General features: G+C 38.1%; 2 protein-coding genes across 5 annotated transcripts in view; both read right to left on the bottom strand.

The window, feature by feature from the left end:
* Nucleotides 1–14,627, bottom strand: part of ERC2 (ELKS/RAB6-interacting/CAST family member 2) — a 974,163-nt gene that overhangs the window by 665,394 nt on the left and 294,142 nt on the right. The gene's annotated exons all lie outside the window — the stretch shown is intronic.
* Nucleotides 1,521–3,674, bottom strand: LOC102999969 (transmembrane protein 11, mitochondrial-like). Its single transcript, XM_007192635.1, has 2 exons — nucleotides 3,587–3,674; nucleotides 1,521–1,894 (listed from the first exon to the last, which is right to left on the bottom strand). Exons 1-2 carry the CDS (start codon nucleotides 3,672–3,674, stop codon nucleotides 1,521–1,523), a joined length of 462 nt encoding a protein of 153 aa, XP_007192697.1.

Below are 14,627 nucleotides of genomic sequence, written 5' to 3'. Positions count from 1 at the left end.
GACACTTTTATTAATTCTCAGGAAAACCCCCAGGAAGATGAAAGAAAACAATTCTGAAATTTGCAAGACTATTATGGAATGTTACATTCTGTAGTATTTCATTTTACTTTAAAAATAATATTTATTGTATTTTTTTCAGTTATAAAAGTATAATAATATACTTTAAATTCACAGTAAATGGAGAAAAATCTCCCCTATTTCTACCATCCAGTGATAACTATCATGTTTTTATGCATCGCCGGCCAGTCCTTTCCTATTTTAGCTGCATATCTGGAAATCTTGTATACTGACAATTTGAGCGAGGAGAATGTTATGGACTGAATGTCAACGTGCCTCCAAAATTTATATGTTGAAGCACTAACCCCTAATGTGATTATATTTGGAGATGAGGCCTTTGGGAGGTAATCAGGATTAGATGGGGTCATGAAAATGGAGCCCTCATGATGGGATTAGCGCCCTCGTAAGAAGAGATACCAGAGAGCTTGTTCTCTCTCTCTGCCATGTGAGAACACAGCAAGAAGGTAGTCATCTGCAAGCCAGAATAGAGCTCTCACAGGAATCCAACCATGTTGCCACCCTGATCTCAGACTTCCAGCCTACAGAACTGTGAGAAAATAAATTTCTGTTTTTTAAACCACCCAGTCTGTGGTATTTTGTTATAGCAGGCCAAGCTGACGAATGTAGGGAGTCTTCCTTAGTGACTCATTTGAGTTCTAAGCTGTGATAACTGTAGATAAAAAGAGCAGCAATAATGAGAAGGCTATGGGGAAAAAAAAAAAAAAAAAACTTCCAGAAGTTCATAAGAGCCTTCATAAATAAATGAGTCATTTTAAATCAATATTTTTTCTGACTATAAAATTGACATGCTCATTATAGAAAACTTGAAAAGCCACATAGATAATTATGATGCCCACCCCGATCACATCACTCCAATCTACCCACTAGTAACAATTTTATTTATCCCCAAGAAGGCCTTAAGACTACATGATTTCTTTAAAACATAGTAAAAGATAGATCTCTATTAAAACTAATCAATATAATATAGATTTCCCCTCTTTATTGAGATACAATCTTTCAGCATTTACAAATATCTAAGTGCAATCTTTACAAGAGTTAACTGTAAATTAAGGGTGAAAGGGCCAACATTCCTTTCCTTTTTTTTTTGAAATTCTCATAATGTTAATGGTCAATAGCTTCTGGTTGGTACAGGTAAACAACATACTTAACGACACCCCCCGCCCCCAACCAGGCGCGTTCACATCCCCTCTGTAGCATTGCTTCCATCACATCCTGCTGCCTGGTCGGACTTCCACAGCCTCAGGCCCCCGTGGGTTACGGAAATCCACATCTTAGTGTGATGAGCTAAAAAAAAAAACCCCTGGTACACTTGTGATCTGTTATTCCTTTAAAATAACAAACGTGAAGCCAGATGCCTACCCGGGCTCCGCTGCCTCACAGAGCAGCATGGGTGCTATGCCACCTCGCGGGCCGGGCTGCCTGCTCCCCCTACTCCGCCCCGATCATACAGCGCAGAGCTCGTAAATCTTCTTTACATAGTACACCAGGGCCGCCAGTGCTATCGCGTTGTGCCGTCTCTTTCTGTGCAAGTCGTCCTTCAGGACCAGCACCACCCGGGAGGAGGAGGTGAGTGTGTGCAGGGGCAGCCGGGACAGTCTGTAGGCGTCGTACTCCACCAGGTACTTGCAGCAGGGGTCGAAGTGCCAGAAGATGCCGTAGAGGGTGCAGCAGGCCAGGCTCAGCACGCCCGTGGGCAGGGAGATATAGTGGGAGTAATCCAAGGGCAGCGCCAGCGGGGTGAAGAGGCAGGCGGTGTCTGCCAGCACGGTGGTCTTGTGCAGGCAGTTGCCCACGGTGATCCAGCGGCCAAAATCTCCTGAGATTTCAGATTCAAGTCTAAAGTAACTATATTTACATGTATATACGTATGTATATATACATGTATAAATATGTTGTGTACTGCAATACGCTTTGTAGTCCCATATTTTACACCTTAAATTCTTGATAGCGTTTGTTAAAATTTCAGGTCTCAATCATGTAGGCAACGGGAAAAGAAACCCTCGGCTTTCCTCTCAGTCAATTTCTAAGGCTTTACGTTAGCAATGACCACAACTGCCAACTTCTAAATGGGTTAAAAAGGAGCTTTTCACTGAACTTCTAAAAATTACATACTGCTAAAGAAAGATCAGAATGGAGCTAGAAACATAGAAAATCCTATTGACCTATACATATCCGAGTTAAAATTTCACCAAATGGTGAAACACATTTTAAAAATAATATTTTAACTTTTACTAATTTTCTTAAATTAACCAGCCTTTGTATTTCCTCCCAAACTTATTTTCGTTTAGCCACAGATGTCCCAAAATACCAAAAAAAAAAAAAGGAAAGAAAACAAGAAGATGAAAGAAAGAAAAATGGGTATTGTAGAAGTCACTTTAATAAGGATCTATTTCTTCTGTCCTTATTTATATTTCTGTTCTTACAATAAGAAGTCAATTTCAAGAACTCATACCTAAAATCATAAGCATAGAGAAAAGGCGATGGGAGAATATCAGTAAGATCTAGGGAGGAGAAGAGATGCAAAATACACAGACATATTAGATGATCTATTGATTCTGCCCAAGAAGATATTCAAAATGCTGAACCAGAGAAAGACATGAGGAAATATAAGCATGAAAAATAAAGGCAAAGAAAATGACTGCCATGGTCACACCTTCTCTACTGCTTCAGTTTGAGGAATTCAGGGAGAATAAATTTTATCTTTTTCTTTTTTTAAAACCTCTAAAACTAAGATAAATGACTAAAAACATATATTTAAGGAGGACTACAGAAGGAAACTATCTTACAAGTCCTGATATGGCTCAATGTTGTACACGGATGTTGCCTTTCAAAATAGATACTAAATGCACATGCTCAATAACTCAAGCACTGGTCCAGAATAGAGAGTAAAAAAACTTAAGACATATGCTGTAACACCCTGAAAAGTGGAGTTTTAGAAGGCAGAGCAACATTTGACTCCCAATCGCCAAAGAATCTTCATCGGAATATCTTTAAATGTTATTTCTAACAGATATTCTAAAATAAGTTATGTAGTGATCTTCAAATACTCATCTAGATTGTGCTTCACAAATAAGCAAGCTCTCAAAGCAGATAACTGTAGGCCTTCCTTAGAGATGGGGTAAGTGAAATACAACATAAAACAGCTTTTCCCAAAGTCCACAGAACCCAAATGCTCTGTGAAAAGGGGCTTGCAGGGTCAAATAAGTTTGAGAAATGATTATTGGGGATTCCCAATGCATATTAGCATTAATCACTCTGGGAAGTCCTACAGTAAAGTATTCTATTTACTCTGATTTTTTCCAGTATTATTCCTCTAGAAGTCAATTCTTGGGGGAAAAAAATTGAACTTTAATGATGTTAAGTTCGGGATTATATACTAAAGTGAAGAGTCAAAACAATGATTTGGATTCTTCAAGAGAAAACTTGCCATGATTACCCCCAATTTAAAATAATTGAGGGCTTAAATATCCAGATCACCTTGTCAGCTTCTGTCACTCAAGTCATTTACTGAGAGTCTGCTCTGAGCCCAGAGCAATAAAAGAACGGACACAGACTCCCATGCTCCCTGATTCAGCACTCGATGTCTCAGGTGACATTCTTCAAATAGTCTTGAGATAGGAAAAGCATGAAATTGTTTTGCTTTTATAATATTAACATATTTTGGTTAAAGATTGCAAGAATGTGGGGAAAAAAGTTTCGGGGGGGGGGGGAAATAACAACTTAAGTGTGTTTGCTTCATTCCCCATGAGTAAGAAAAAATATCTGAATTGAGTATCTCTTTAAGTTACTCCTTTCCATATATTCATAAAATAATACTTGTAATAATACTTCATTTTATACATCCAGATTATAACTCCTACTTAAAGATTCATACCCAAGACTATTTTATATCCATCATCCAAAAGATGCAAAATAGGTATCTGATGGGCAAACAATAAATCACTGGAATCGAACCCCTAGCAACCATCTACCCAATGGGCCCAGCTTGCTGATTCTGGAATCAGCCATGAATATTAGCAAGCCAACGAGTGCAGGGATTACAGCAATGAGGATGAAGGTCAGGTGGAAAGACTAAAATAAGTTTATTTTATCTCTGCTTTTATCTTTTTTTTTTTTTAATAATCTCTGGATTTTTCTATGACATGTCTGCTATAGTTGATAATAAATTTAGATACAGGAAGTTCTCTCATTCATTCAATAAATATATACTGAGCATCTATTGGGTACCGCTCACCTTGCCAGGTGTGTGAGATACCAGGTAGGTAAGAACAAGATTCATGGGCATACCTCTCTACCATGGAGCACAGTCTAGATCCTTGTTATGCAAAGTGTGGTCCACAGACAGCAGCACTGACATCACCTGAGAGCTTTTTAGAAATGCAGTATCTCAGGCCACGACTCAGCCAACTACTGAATCTGAATCTCCACTTTCATAAGGTCCTCAGGTGACTTGGGTGTTCTAAATGACTTTAGGTGTCCAACATATACAAGAGACAAGACTGATCAGTGCAAAAGAAACTAGGACAACTTTACTGGCCAAGTACATTTAGAAAAACATGAAGCTACTCTCAAGAGCTATCCAACTTGGCATAAGTGCACAGCAACCCTAGGAGTAAACTCTCTGGAGAAACTTTGCCAGTAAAGATGCCTTTACTACCCTTTTTGTGTTTGCCAAACCTTATGTTCCCCTTAAACAGCAAGAAACAGTTTTCAATTCCTCTCTAGGAACTGTGGACACTGAAATGGTGAGTGGGTGGAATATCAAAAAAAGCAGTATCATTTAGTCACAAAAAGTAACAATTATGTTACTGCTGAGTGTCACAATGTGCTTTCCTTTCAAATACAGGAAGAATTACTGGTTTCATTTTAATATCAGGCCAAGAAAGACAATACAAGCATTTTTTTACAGAGCATGGAACTCGGTGTGATCACATATCGGTCTACGGACATTAATCAACAAACTTAGGGCCAATTGGTTTAAAGAGAAGATGTGATCTAATGTTCAGGAAACATCCCTACATAATTATATTACACTTTATTTAGAATAAAATTCTAGACTATTATTACTGGATACCACAGAGGCTCTTGAAGGCTTCACTTTTAAAAATCATCTAGTTGTAGTTGCAAACATAACTGAGCAGTCTTTGGTCCAGCTATCTGAGTAATGCCTTGCCTTTGGAAGGATTTACTGTGTGGAATTCACCGTGGTTATGTGAGCCCAAGTTAAGCGCTCCACAAAGAAGTCAACTTGGGCCTAAGGCACATTAGGAGGAAAAACAAAAAACCAAAAACTCTTCTTCTTGGGCCTTTATCAAACTATAAAAAGATGATGACCTAGATTAGAAGATGACATGGGACATGCTGTTTTTTCGTCTTGCTGTTTTTGTGTTTGTCTGTTTATTCAGATGGTATCTAATTCTTTAGAGCAAAATATACAAGCGCAGAATCAGGTTGGGCTAGTTCAAATTAAAAGCAATTAGGGTGTTTTTGGGTTTTTTTTAAAATAAATTTATTTATTTATTTATTTTTGGCTGCATTGGGTCTTCGTTGCTGCATGCGGGCTTTCTCTAGTTACAGAGAGCGGGGGCTACTCTTCGTTGCGGAGCATGGGCTCTAGGCGCCCAGGCTTCAGTAGTTGTGGCTCACGGGCTCTAGAGTGCAGGCTCAGTAGTTGTGGAGCACGGGCTTTGTTGCTCCATGGCATGTGGGATCTTCCCGAACCAGGGCTCGAACCCGTGTCCCCTGCATTGGCAGGCGGATTCTTAACCACTGTGCCACCAGGGAAGCCCAATTACAGTGTTTTGATGTTTCTTTTCATGGTCTCAATGGCCTACTTCTGACTCATTCTTCATCAAGTCCATGCCCCAGGCATGCATCCTGCTGTCCTGTCTCTGTACACACTACTAATGACACACAGGGAGAAGATATGTCTCTAGTGGTTCTTGCTGGACACTATGTGACCTCTGAGGTTTTGGTCTCCATGTATTAATTTGTTGTTGTTGTTAACAGACTCATGTCTAACAAAAAGAGCTAAAGATAAAACAATGCAACTGACCCTTAGAAAGTCACAAACCTGGATGCAAATCAGTTTTTTATGTCTTTGGGCAAGATACTGAGCTTTCCTGAAATAAGACCGTGCTCAAGAGCATGTTATAAAATTACAAGTGATCTGTAATGCATGAAAAGTACCTATCACGGAACTCCCTCAAGAGAATAAAGGGTTGCCATTATAAGCCAACAATAGTATAGAAGCCCCTATCCATCCCCCAGTTCGGTAAGGTACACATGTAAAAGACAGTAGCTTCTATTTTTAGTCCACCCTGTTTATCTTCGTGTGTTCCTAACCTTGCTAATCCTATAACCTAAGGTTGTTATGAGACTTAAATGAGTGACAACATGCACACCTTCCAGTGTAATACCTAACACACACTACGTGCTCTCTCCTTCCTTCCTGTTTCCAGCTGTGGCAGTATCTGTTTCTTTTTTGTCTATTTGCTCAACTTCTTTTTCTTTTAGGAACTACATCTCCCCAACTCCCTGTGGTTTTAGTGAGGTTTCCTAGTTTGACCCACAGTGGCAGGCACCATGGATCCTCTGGACGCTGACTGATCCAGGGGTGAATTCATTAAGCCATCAAGGCCAGTCAGAGTTCTTTGAGGGGACTGACACAAAATCAAGGACCTCTCCTTATGTGAGATTATGAATGATAAGAAAAATATGGGCCTGTGGCTGGTTGTGGCCTTCTGTGATACCATGTATTAAGAATCTGCCTAAATGATGGGGCCCTTATAATCTCATTTGAACAGCTAGATACAGCTGTATCTGAATCATCTACTCTCCATAACATCAAAATACAGTAGCAGGGTTTCATTCACTTGTAACCAGAAGAGTATAATACACAAGAAACAGTGTGAAAGATAACAAAAAATATAGTTAGATATAATATTTTATAAGAACACAGGCAAGTCAGAAATGGGTAAGGCCACCATAGAAGAGTCAAGAAATCTCCAGAAAGCACAGGACTCTAATATGGGATATGGAGATAGATAAGAACAAGATTATCAAGAAAATTAAATGTTTTCCAGCCAGAAGTAATAATACACGCAAAGTCAAAAGCACTCAATGTGATGTCCAGCACATAATATTTAATTAATATAAGTTGAAGGAATAACAGAACAAGTATGGACCATGTATCAAAGAAGAGTAAGACAGGACTGATTAAAAAGTAGAGATCACTTTTAGTTGCAGTGAAGTAGGAAATGAAAGGAAGATGGGGCTGAATGATAAGCAGTCTTCAGAATCAAGTGAGGAGTTTGTACTTGAATCTGACTGGGAATCATTTACAAGCTGGTAAAAAGAAGGCAATAAGATGGCTTTGGGGAAGTTAATAATAAAAACCAAAGCTAAAATGGAAGTTGTGACAGTAGAAATGATGAGTCATCAGCCTAGTGGTGAAAGAATTCTCAGTTGAGAATCAAGTATAGAAAAAACAGTGGAGGAATCACCAAAAGAAAGATGGGTAAAAATTGATGGAAATCATGAAAAGTTTGCAGAGAATAAGAGACTGAAGTTTCAAGAAAGAAAGGGAGTCAAAGAAAGGTTTGAAGACACTAAAGACTAAGAAAAAAAATTAGGATATCACTGGGGACATAAGGGCGGTTTCAATGGAGTTGTGTTAATTGGAAACTGAATCCCAGTGTTTTAAATCCCAGAGTCAGGGGTGATTGCTGAGTCATTCAACAACAGTACTGCACAGGGCAAGAACCAACCAGAATAGATGCCACCTGGAGCACAGAAACCAGGTCTGGGAAGTCCCTGTGCGGACAGGGGTTAACTCTTTAGTTGCTGGATTTGGGGGGTCCCAGGGTAAGAGCTAGAGTGCGACAGGTACTCTGAGGGTTTGGGGTAACCATAGAACTATTTCAATATTTTAACAATCAGTATAGCTATACCTATGCCTCTCAGTTGAGTATCAACCCTACATAGAAAGCTGCTGCAATTAATAGTGAGAGTTTCCTATGTTTCCAATGCATGGAAGGGAGCACTGGCTAATCCAAAATCATATTCATGTGCCTGTAAGACAGCCTAATACAGAGCCTCTCCAGTACCAACCTGTGGACTAGGTGCATCACAAACTAGTTTTTTGTGGTTGTTTGTGTGTGTGTGTATGTGTGTGCTTTAACTAACAGTGACTTGGCCTCTAAAGACATTCCCTTTAAGGACAGGGTGACACAAAAATTTGTATCTATTTGCAAGTTCCTTGGGCTGGGGAAAAACACATTAAAAGATTTTTTTTATGCCTACGTTTTCTTCCCCATTTATGCTACAATACAAATGCATTTGCATTATCTGAATATACAGACGGGAATAGCACAGGACAGAAGCAAACAATGTTTCTCCATTCTGGTATTAAAAATGGATTAATAACAACATCAGCTAATGTGTACTGATTACTAAGGCAAGCACTGTGCTAGAAAATCTCATTTAATCTTGCCCATAACCCTATGAATTAAGTATTTATTTTACCCACTTTATAGGTCAGGATATCCACAAAAGGGAAATAACTTACCTAAGATTTTCTCTTTTGTTGAAATAACTTTCTGGGCTCAAGAACGTGCCATATCAACAAACCAAAACTTGTAACTTTCATGTCCCTGTAAATGTTCTACTAGACCAGAAACACAGTACACCCAGTCAGCCAATCCCCAAACACTAAACCAACTCTGGGCTCGGTACTTATTCCCTTATTCCTTTTCACCTCAAACAAGGTTGACTATGCCGCCCCAGCCAATCAGATGCTTTCTATTTTTCTCTTCCTTGTTCTCTTTTCCTTATCCTGTAAAAGCTTCCTACCTTCCACCCCATTTTGCAGTTCTCCACATGAAGACTGCCTGCTTCATGATAACACTTCGTGAAGTGTTTGTTTGTATCACAGTAATTATCTTCTCTAATCATTTTTTAAACACCTTTCATAAACTGGAATGATTCCCTCCACATAGCCTTCCCTTGAATAGGAGTGAGAAGGCCACACACTGTGACCTTGCTGTTCCCAGGACAACCTCAGGACAGACTGGCCTCAACGACAGTCAGCCACCTAGAAGCTGGGCTCTTTTGGTCCTTTCTTCCACACAGTACTTTTAGCCTTTAAAGATCACAGAGCAAGGTCAAAAGAAAATAGTGAAGATGTTGGGACGAGAGGAAAAGGAGGAAGAAATTTCAGAAACTGCTTCCAGATGACAGGGTAGCCCCTTGGTGTGCGCAGCCTGCCCTCCCAAGGCTGGATCCATGTCATCTTTCACAAACATCTGAATACAAAGAATGCTTGAATTCCCAGAAATTCAGTGAAATACTACTTTGCAAAATTGTGAATGCATTTCAGGGAGTAACAAAAAGACGGACACCTGACACTTCTATTCTCTTCAACACTCTTTGGAAAAAGATCAGGTGAAGAAGTTCTCCTTACTGGCCTTCCAGCAACCTGAACTTGCTCTTCCAATTCCTTTTAACACTCCCCCAAAGCCCCCAACAGCCCTGGTTTGGGGCCTCATTCTCAGGATCTCCAAAACATACTGCAAATCCTTCTATGTTCAACAAGCTTGTCTCATGGAAAAAGCAACAGGCGGCAGAGGAATTCAGGCCACCCCAAGTCACCAACAAGGCCTGAGGGATGTGGAAAGTGGACCATGCCTTAGGGATGAGGCATGTGACAGCCAGTACACTGTCATTACTGAAACTTGAAGGGGGAGTTCACTTGAGGCCTGTGGTTGACTTCTCAACTCCGCTGGAGCGGGGTGCGCACGTCAATAAGGAAACTGCAATGCCTAAATAAACAATAAGCTGAGAACCTGAGCACCAACAAGGGAGAGGGCAGGGGCTGCTGGCCTGAGCAGAGCTGGCCAAGATGGAGCAAACAAAACAAAGCTTTAAACTTTGCAAGAATGCCATGTCAATTCAGACTCCCCAGGCAGGCCCTCTGAGAGTCCAAACTGCCAGTCACCAAGCCTCCAGACTCAGTAGAATTTTTAAAGCAGGACACTTTGTTCAATCCCTTCATTTGCCAAATGAGAATAGTGAGAGCCAGAGGGGACAAGTGACTTGCCAAGGACCCAACAAAGTCCCTGGGTCATTTATTATACCACAGGCCTACTGGGAGTTGCTATTTTTTTCTCCACTGGTTTCTCATTTCAAAGACACTTTTAAAGTCTTTCCACATGCAAACTGTGTGTGTATTCAGAGCTAAGACTCTGAAGTAAGCTTGTTAAATTCTTTCTCTCTGGTGGTCCTTGCTCAAAGGTACCATCTCTATTTTTTTTTTTTAACAGGTAAAATTCAATTTTCAGACTGAAAAGGAAGGGATGGAGGAGCAGAGAATTCCTTGAGCATCTATTGTATGCCAGGATTTTCCCGTGCCTTAAGCCATTTTAATTCTCACTGCAACTCTGCGCAGCCTGGTATCATGGTCCCATCTCACAGAAGAGAAAGCTGGACTTCAGAGAAGCACTAACTGGCAGGACCAGATTCTCAATTTCCATAAATAACATAACCTTGTCCACTTTGGGCCTTTTCAGTTCAGCAAAAGAAACCAGAATAGAAGAAACTGTGTATCTTTAAGGCTTTTGATAGATGGTTTTTCTTTCAACAAACTTATTGATGTTTTTCCTAAATTATAATTCCTGATCATCCCTATATAATGAATGCACACTACTGAAAACATAAAAATATAGGGGGGAAAAAGAAGAAAAAAATCCTTTCTAATCTCTCCTTCTAGAATTAGTGTCAACATTTTGGTACATTTTTTTCCCCAAGCTTTTATTGCACACTGATAAATATAACCTCTTTATATATTATTAAGACTCTAACTACTATACACCTTAGAAATGCATCTCCTAGTTGGTTATTCTATAATTCATTTTATTTTTTAATCTTTGAGTAACCAAAGTTATTGACCCTTTCTTTTATAATATCTTCATTTTTTAATAATGGCTTTATTGATATACAATATATATACCATAAAATTCACTTTTTTAAAGTGTACAATTCAGTGATTTATGCAACCATCACCACGATCTAATTCCAGAATAGTTTCATCACCCCAAATTGTTGTACCTATTAGCAGTCACTCCTTTTTCTCCTCTCCCCTTAGCTCCCTGCAACCAGTAATCTACTTTCTATCTCTATGGATAGGCCTATACTGGACATTTCATATAAATGGAATCATATAAGATGCCTTCTGCAACTGGCTTCTTTCATTTAGCATGTTTTCAAGGCTCATCAATGTTATAGCATGTGTCAGTCCTTCATTTCTTTTCATTGCTGAATAATATTCCACTATATAGATATACCATATTTTGCTTATTCATACAAGATAGTGAACATTTGGGTTGCTTTAGGTTTTTGACTATTATTAACAATTATAATATGAACATTTGTGTATAGGTTTTTGTGTGTATACGTTTTCAATTTGTTTGGGTGTATATGGTAACTCTACATTTTACATTTTGAAGAACTGCCAAATAGTTTTCAAAAATGGACTGAACCATTTTAGATTCCTACCATCAATATATGAGGGTCCAGCTTTTCCACATCTTCCCAACACTTGTTATTGTCTGTCTTTTTATCTTAGCCATCCTAGTGGGGGCTAAGTTTTATCTAATTGTGGTTTAGATTTGCATTTCCCTTATGACAAATCACACTGGACATCTTTTCATGTTCTTATTGGCCATTTGCATGTTTCCATTGAAGAAATGCCTATTCAAATCCTTTGCCCAATTTTTAATAGCATTATTTGTCTTTTTATTTTTGAGTTTTTCTTCCTTTATTTTTCAATGAACTTTGTAATTAAAGTATACTACACATAGGAAAGTAGCCAAATCACAGGTTTTCAGCGTGATGAATTATGATAAAGTGAACACGGCTGATTACATACAAACCATATCATAAAATAGAATATTACTTCTACTCCAGAAGCTTCGTTCACGCCCCCTCCCAACCTCCCCACCCTCCCTCCTCCTCCAGATTAACCACTATCCACACATCTAACACCATTGATTACTTTTGTCTATTTTTGGAACACATATAAACAGAATCATATTGTATGTATTCTTTTGTGTCTGGCTTCTTTCCACACTGTTTTGGAGTTATTCAATTATGTTGTTACATGAAGCAATAGCTTGGTCCTTCTCATTGCCATATAGCATTTCATTGTGTGAATATTTCACTATTTATTTATCCACTCCACTGTTGATAGCTATTTCATTTGTTTCAAGTTTTTGGTTATTCCATATGTAATTATGTTTTGTACCTTCTACTTAAATTAGGTCTTGCTTACCATTGTTAGATTTGCTCCTAGATATTTTGGGTTTTTTAATACCATCCTAAATTATACTGTTTTCTAAATTTCATTTCATAATTGTTTGTTACTGGTATGCAGATGATTCATTTTTATATACTGACCAGCTGTTTAAGTTCATTTATTAATCTAGTAGTTTATATATGGATTCATTGAGATTTTTTACGCACAAAATTATGGTGCCTGTGAATAAAAGGGTTTTATTTCTTCCTTTATAATTCTTATACCTAGGATATCCAGAATATTGTTGAGTAGAAGTGATAGTAATAGGCATTCTTGTCTTGTTCCTTATATTATAAGGAAAGCTTTATATATTTTACCATTAAATATGATACTTGCTGTAGCTTTCTTGTAGCTCCTGTTATCAGATTAAAATTCTCTCCTAATCTAAGTTTGATAAAAGCTTTTTTTTTTTAGCATAAATGAATGTTGCATTTATCAAATGCTTTCTCCGCATTCATTGAAATTAATTTTTCTCCTTTATCCTGTTAATGTGGTAAATAACATTGATTGATATCCAAATATTAGTCCAACCCTGCCTTCCTGGAATAAGCACAACTTGGTCACTGTCACTGCATTCAGTTCACTAGAATATTTTGCACTGATGTTTATGAGAGATTGATTGTAATTTTCCTTTCTTGTAATGGCTTTGTTGGGTATTGATATCAAGGTTATACTGGCCTCATAAAATAAAATGGGAAGTGTTTCCTCTTTTTCTATTCTCTGGCATAGTTTTTGTATGACTGATATAGTTTTTTCTTCAAATGTCTAGTAAAATTCATTGAAGAAGCCATCTGGGACTACGGGATTTTTTGTTTGGTTTGTTTTTTAGATATTTTTTTGGTGGTAAGGTTTCAAATCACAGAAACATTTTCTTTAATATACAGGACTACTCAGATATTCTAGATATTCTGTTTCTTCTCACCCAGTTTTGATAAGTTGTATTTTTGAAAGAATTAATCTAAAATTTCAACTTTATTATCACAATGTTGTTAATAAAATCCCCTGATATTTTTAAAGTCAGTAAGATTGATAGTGATGCCCCCTTTCAATCCTGATATTGTTTATTTGTCTGTCTCTATTTTTCTCAATGATTCTGACCAGGACATCTGTTAATCGCTTCAAAGAATCAGTGTTCAGCTTTTATATTCCCCTGTTGTATATGTTTGGTTTCTATTTCATTAATTTCAGCTTTTATCTCTATTATTTCTTTTCTCCCACATTCTTATGGTTTCATTTGATCTTCCATTGCTTTTTAAATTTAAAAAGTCTTCTCTCAACCAAACTGAATGACTTGCTCTTCCCCAGACACGTCTCATAATTTCCAACCTCCTTGCCTTTGCTGATATGGTTCCCACTGTTTATAAATAATCCCTCTACCCACTATCAAAATCATGCCATTTTTTCAAGGCCCTCCCCAAATGCTATCTCCTCCAAGAAGCATTCCCTGTCCCTCTCTTATTTGATATCCTCTGAGTCTCTGCAGCCCATTTTGCTGTTCTTAGGTCACTATTTAGATCCAGGCTTATATACTTCCTTCCACTAGCCCCTTAAAGACTGAGTGCTCACTTTTTCTGAAAGGCCCACCATGGTGCTGTATACAATATAGCTGCTTGGTAAGCACTGGTATTTGTAATTCAACTTCAGGAGTTACAGTCACACAAAATAAACCTGTTCATAGCAGGAATTATCAATTAGCAACTCAAACATTTAGATTCAAACACATATAAGAAGAGTTTGGGCAAAAAAAAAAGTCTCACTTTTTTAATCTTCCTTGCTTCTAAATGACAACCATATACCATCCAGAGCTAACATTTAACTTGACATTTTGCTTTTTCTGGCTATCACTTAAAACCCACATTTTTCCCCTTATTTAAGGAAAATAGTTAAAAAAAAAAAAAAACAAACCGTGTCCCATTTAAGTTGAAAGATGAGAAAACGAAGAAATTTCTCAAGAAAAAAAAAAAAGCTAAAGGATAATTTTTGGTATCATAAGTGGATAGGGCACATCAAAAACACAGGGCTTTGCAAGTTTAAATGAGTTATGCTCCACACTGCTATAAAGGCTTCAGGGCAAGACTTAAAACTCAAGGGAAAAAAACAGGGCATATGTTGGCTGTAGGGTACATATTTGGAGCCCCATGTGCAGGACTGATAACATACACATGTAAAAAGGATGAATCTTGCCTTATAGCACAAT

This window comes from Balaenoptera acutorostrata, chromosome 10 (assembly GCF_949987535.1).
Source record: "Balaenoptera acutorostrata chromosome 10, mBalAcu1.1, whole genome shotgun sequence".
Taxonomy (NCBI): Eukaryota; Metazoa; Chordata; class Mammalia; order Artiodactyla; family Balaenopteridae; genus Balaenoptera; species Balaenoptera acutorostrata.
The sequence above is the reverse complement of the archived record's forward strand: the minus strand, read 5'-3'. Positions and strand labels throughout refer to the sequence as shown.

Coding starts and splice junctions, on each gene's coding strand:
- LOC102999969 (XM_007192635.1), bottom strand. CDS start 3,674: ATGTCACCTGAGACATCGAGTGCTGAATCAGGGAGCATGGGAGTCTGT. Junction 1,895..3,586: donor GGGCTCAGAGCAGACTCTCA/GTAAATGACTTG, acceptor CTGAAATCTCAG/GAGATTTTGGCCGCTGGATC.